The 6,000-nt window shown below is 45.8% G+C and overlaps 1 protein-coding gene across 1 annotated transcript in view; it reads left to right on the forward strand.

The window, feature by feature from the left end:
* LOC124616491 overlaps positions 1-5,524 on the forward strand; it is a 171,680-nt gene extending 166,156 nt beyond the window's left edge. Inside the window, exons 3-4 of the mRNA XM_047144803.1 lie at positions 1,334-1,413; positions 4,442-5,524. Coding sequence (XP_047000759.1) covers positions 1,334-1,413; positions 4,442-5,524 — 1,163 coding nt within the window. The remainder of the gene's footprint in view (positions 1-1,333; positions 1,414-4,441) is intronic.
* The last annotated feature ends 476 nt before the right edge of the window (positions 5,525-6,000 follow it).

Here is a 6,000-nt window from a genome sequence, read left to right on the forward strand (position 1 = left end):
CTGAAGTCCCATTCAGGAAGACGACATGTGCCGGCGACAGGTACGTTTTCTTCGGGTAACTTAAGGCAAATATGGGGGCGATGGAAATTTCTCTGGTGGAACCATTAAGATACCGGAACATTCAGACAAACGTTATCACCTAGAATGAATTTTTCACTCTGCAGCGGAAAATGGGCTGATATGAAACTTCCTGGCAGATTAAAACATTGTGTCGGACCGAGACTCGAACTCGGGCAAGTGCTCTAACATCTGAGCTACCCAAGCACGACTCGTGACCCATCCCCACAGCTTCAGTTCCGCCTCTAACTCGTTTTCTACCTTCCAAACTTCACAGAAGCTCTCCTGTAGACCTTGCGGAACTAGCACTCCCGGAAGAAAGGATACTGTGGAGACATGGCTTAGCCACAGTCTAGAGGATGCTACCAGCATGAAATTTTCACTCTGCAGCGGAGTGTGCACAGATATGAAACTTCCTGGCAGTTTAAAACTGTGTGCCGGACCGAGACTCAATTCGGGACCTATGCCTTTCGCGAGCAAGTGCTCTACCACTTGCCCGCGAAATGCATAGGTTCTAAGTTCGAGTCTCTGTCACAGAGACACAGTTTTAATCTGCCAGAAGTTTCAAATGTTGTCGTATTCGGCGAAGGGTTGAGGTATTGCAGAAGTCTCAATCCATAATGTATAATAGTGGTGCAGCCCATCCATAAACAGTCGTACATCCGCAGTTACCGGACACTTGACCAGAAAATGGTGAGCTTGTACGACATCTGTTCCAATGGCTTCGAGCACTATGGGACTTAACTTCTGAGGTCATCAGTTCCCTAGAACTTAGAACTACTTAAACGTAACTAATCTAAGGACATCTCACATATCCATGCCCGAGGCAGGATTCGAACCTGCAACCGTAGCGGTTGCGCGGTTCCAGACTGTAGACCCTAGAACGGCCGTCTACGACATCTGTAAAGGCCTCAAAGTCGAGGCGGTTAATCCCCAAACTTCTTTCCTTTGCACTGACCCGGCAACTGGAACGTTGGTTCGATGCCAGATACATTCGACAAAATAAAGCAAATTATGCCTCTGGAAGAGGTTCATATGTGAAATGAACAAGACGAGACGCCCGAAGGCATTTGACCAGATGCACTATTCTGGTCCTGGCGATACAAGTCACAAATCGTTTTCACTATTTCTTTGATCGATTTCGATGTTACAGTAGCCCATGAGTCATGTACGTGTCACACCGAACGTTTACGTGCGGTATATCGCGTATAGAAACAGAACTCAAATCACCCGAACTGGCACCATCTAATCGTTTGGTTCCGTTTCCTTTTTGCAGGTCTCGTGATAATTGTGACGGCTCTGGTGGCGGCGTTGGCGTCTTTCGCAGATGCAGCGACTCTGCACACGAGAGAAGCGGTAAGTGTTTAGTGCAGAAAAGTCATTTGTACAAGTTCTTGTGTTCCATTCCCTTTCTTGTTACTAAAACAAATGTGGTAAAAAGTTCCAGCGTGGCTCAGCAGTTTGTCGATTTTGATTTTGGTGAGCGATATTTCACACTTTGGGCATCCTTGACGGAAATAAAAAGTGTTACATCGTGAAGCACTGTGCAATATTTATGAAATGACATCGATTTGTTGTAGAAACATGGAACACATTTTGTATAGACATAATGACCTTTCTAAACTCTGAGAAGCTTGTCTGCAGAAACCAGCACGGTTTTAGGAAACAGCGGTCATGCGAGACACAGATGGCCCTCTTTGTGCATGATCTACAACAGGCTCTAGATACCGGCTCCCAGGTTAACGCCATATTTCTCGACTTTCGAAAGGTGGTCGACTCAGTTGCGCACTGTCGCTTGCTACAAAAAGTGCGCGCTTACGGTCTATGCGGTTGGATAGAATGTTTTCTAACACACAGGGAGCAGTATGTCGTCCTGAACTGGGTAACTTCAACAGAAACAAGATTAACGTCAGGTGTGCCCCAGGGCAGCGTTATAGGTCATCTGCTTTTTACGATTTACATAAATGATCTGGCTGATGGTATTGACAGCGGCCTTAGACTGTTTTCCGATGATGCTGTAGTCTACAGGAAAGTAGTATCACATGAAAGTTGTGAACAAATCAATGAGGACTTGCAGAAAATAAATTCGTGGTGTAATGGGTGGCAGTTATCTCTCAGTGTTAGTAAGTGTAACCTACTGCGTATAACAAGGCGAAAATCCCCATTAATGTATGAGTACAAAATAAATGATCAACCTTTGGAAGCGGTAACATCCGTCAAGTATCTGGGTGTGACTATTCGAAATGATCTCAAATGGAATGATCAGATTACACAAGCAACGGGTAAGCCGAACTCTAGATTGCGGTTTATTGGTAGAATCCTGAAGCGATGCGGTCCTTCAACAAAGTAAATAGCTTACAATACGTTAGTTCGTCCAGTCTTAGAGTATTGTTCGTCTGCATCCGACCGTTGCCAGTTGGATCTGATTCAAGAGATTGGCAAGGTCCAAAGTAGAGCGGCAAGATTAGTGACTGGTACATTTAGTCTTCGGGAGAGCGTTACAAATCTCTTAGAAAGTTTGAAGTGGGACACACTTGCAGATAGACGACGCGCTAAACAGAAATGGGCTTCTCTCTAAATTCCGAAATCCAATCTTCACCGAGGATGTAGAGCATATATTATTACCACCAACTTTCAAATCGCGTAATGATCATCATTCAAAGATAAGGGAAATGGTACTGAGGCGTTCAGACAGTCGCTTTTCCCTCGCGGGATCCGCCAGTGGAACAGAGAGAGAGGGGGGGGGGGGGATATGACTTGGGCGCGAATTGTACCCTCCGCCACACACCGCTTGGTGGTTAGCGGATTATATACGTGGATGTAGATCATGTACATCACATAACGGGTACTAATCGATTAACCTATCTTTTCCTACAGAACTGATGCCAGTCATCAACATCAGTATGAGTTTCTACCCTACCGAATACGAACACAAACACATCACTTAATTCGTTGTAGCACGTACTGTGTCTGTTCGCGAAAGTTTCGGTCTACAAGCTAGTAGCCATTACACGTCCTCCCAGACATATTCTTTGATTGATAAATCAGGGGTGGGGGTTGGGACAAGCCAGTAAAGTATCCATGCACATCTGAAGGAGTTTCTGGTATGGAATAAAGTGTGGGATCATGCATTATCCTGCTAGCATATGCGTTTTGTTGCCCGCGTCATGAGAAATGTCACAAGAGGGCTTACCAATCTTGCCAGATCCTGCGACCATTCAGGCTTTAAAAATGGCAAATCTCTGTTGTCATCGGTAAACATCCCATAGCAACTCGAAATCTAAAGCCAGCTTCCAGTAATACTCGTATTCCCGACTGTTTTTGATGACATCCTGAATTTAACTTCTGGCTGAATTTCGGTTGACATGTGGTGCTACAGATGAATGTTGAAAATTATGTGGATTGATAAGGTAAGGAATAAGAAAGTTCTGCGCAGAATCGAAGAGAAGGTATTATAAAGAAAACACTGACAAAGAGGAGGGACAGGATGATAGGACATTTGTTAAGACATCAGGGGAAAATTTCCACGGTAATGGAGGAGGCTGTGTAGGGTAAAAACCGCAGAGGAAGACAGAGGTAGGAATACATCCAGAAAATAATTGAAGACGTAAGTTGCAAATGCTACTCGTTGACGAAGAGGGGGGCACTTAGAGGAATTCGTGGCGGGCCGCACCAAACTTGTATCAGTTCAATAACTTTTTTTAAAAGAAATGCTTGTGTTATGTATTGATATGTTGCTCCATTGGTGTACAACACGTCTCCAGATTCACTCAGTTCGCCTCACGGCAGCAGACCATAACTCATTCATCGTGGTGCGTCCCACACTACTGGTGGTTCCTTCTCACATGCATGAATTTGCATGAAATGTCACCACACACTGATATAAAACGTGTGGATAAAAATTCTAAGTCGAGATTGAAAATTTTCTTTTCTGATTACCGGTTTCGGTTTATTACCGAGCCCTCTTCAGATCAATCTAAAATCTTGTTCAGTGTGTGACGCTCATTACATATCGTCTTTCTTAGGACTAAGACGCCTTGGTTAAATAAAAAAATACGACGAAATGTAATGAGTGTCACATACTGAACAACATTTTAAATTTGAAACATTTTAAATTGTTCTGAAGATGGCTCGGTAGTGAGCAGAAAGTGATACTCAATGAAGAAAATTTGCAATCTTTTTTATCCACAAATATTTTAAATCAACAGATCACACCGCCACTGACAATATCAAAGAACAACAACTCGGTTTCTTGATAACGGTTCATTACAGAATGATGTCTGATGATTGATTACATACTAATAAACTCGCTGCCAATTTGCCACTGCTACTTGAAGTGAAATAAGTGAATGTGGCGCAATGAAGATTCTATGATATGTTTCAGGTGAAACCTGGACTAGTCTCATGCGCGCACGCAACCGGCCCGATCCCAAATCCACAAGACTGTGGCAGCTTCCTGCAGTGTGAACCATCAGGCAGGATAGTGACCCGGCAGTGTCCAGCGGGTCTGGAGTTCAATGCATGGCGGCGTGTGTGCGACTACCCGGAGAGGGCTCGCTGCTCCACCGGCGGCTGGCGTCCACGACCACCACCACCACCACCTGCACAGGATGAGCAGACTCCCGCGGAAGACGACAGTCCCGCAGTAGAGGAACCAGTTACCCCTCCAGCCGACGCCCCCGAGTGTCCAGCCGTGGAGAATCCCGAAGAAGCTGTTCAGCTGCCCAATCCGAAGGACTGCGGCAGCTTCTACAAGTGTGACGCGGCTGGAGTGGCCTGGCTAAATGCCTGCCCTGCTGGTCTTGAGTACAACGCGAGGCTCAGAGTTTGCGATTACCCAGAGAATGCTGGTTGCTCTCGGCCGGGCCCCGTTGAAGAGCCTGCCGAAGAACCGGCTGAGGAAGCAGAAGAAGACAACGCTGAAGACGAAGCCGGTGAAATTGAGCAACCAGCGAATCCTCCGGCCGATGCCCCCGAGTGTCCAGCCGTTGAGAATCCCGAAGAAGCTGTTCAGTTGCCCAATCCGAAGGACTGCGGCAGCTTCTACAAGTGTGACGCGGCTGGAGTGGCCTGGCTGAATGCCTGCCCTGCTGGTCTTGAGTACAACGCGAGGCTCAGGGTTTGCGATTACCCAGAGAATGCTGGTTGCTCTCGGCCAGGCCCCGTTGAAGAGCCTGCCGAAGAACCGGCCGAGGACGCTGCTGAACCAGCAGAAGAAGAGAACGCTGAAGAAGAAGCCGGTGAAGCCGATCAAGCAGAGAGTCCTGCAGCCGATGCCCCCAAGTGTCCAGCCATCGCGAATCCCAAGGAAGCTATCCAGCTTGTCAACCCCAGCGACTGCGGCAGCTTCTACAAGTGCGACGAGAACGGAGTCGCCTGGCTGATACAGTGTCCTGCTGGCCTTCACTACAACGCAGAGCTGAGAGTGTGCGACTACGCTGCGAATGCCGGCTGCTCGTCAGCGTGAAACGTGATCGTCGGAACAAATACAAAGAGATGCAATGACGAAAATGAATGTACCGTCACCACATGACTTCTTAATTTAAACATTTCTGTGTCAATACCATTAAAAATGAGATAATTTTAGACAAAGTGCCTGGAATCAAAGGTAAAGTTAACAACTAACAGTCTACATCGATATTTTGATTTTTATTTAAACCTGATGGGCTCTTTATTCAAACTAAAAGTTATCGATCTGTAGTTAAAATAAAATACTTCTCAAAAGCTGTACGTATTAGGGCAAATAAAATCTACTGATTATGCACTCCTATACATTAGATGTCAATTAATGATGGAAATAAAAATTAAGTGAAGCAATTTAAATATGTTGTGGTATCAAACTGTTACTTCCATTCCTTTCCTGATAGCAGCACTATCAGGAAGATTAACTTTCCTGCTTCCTTCTGCAACAAGAAGATGCAGCTGGCCACAAACATTCGTCGT

This window comes from Schistocerca americana, chromosome 5 (genome assembly GCF_021461395.2).
Source record: "Schistocerca americana isolate TAMUIC-IGC-003095 chromosome 5, iqSchAmer2.1, whole genome shotgun sequence".
NCBI lineage: Eukaryota > Metazoa > Arthropoda > Insecta > Orthoptera > Acrididae > Schistocerca > Schistocerca americana.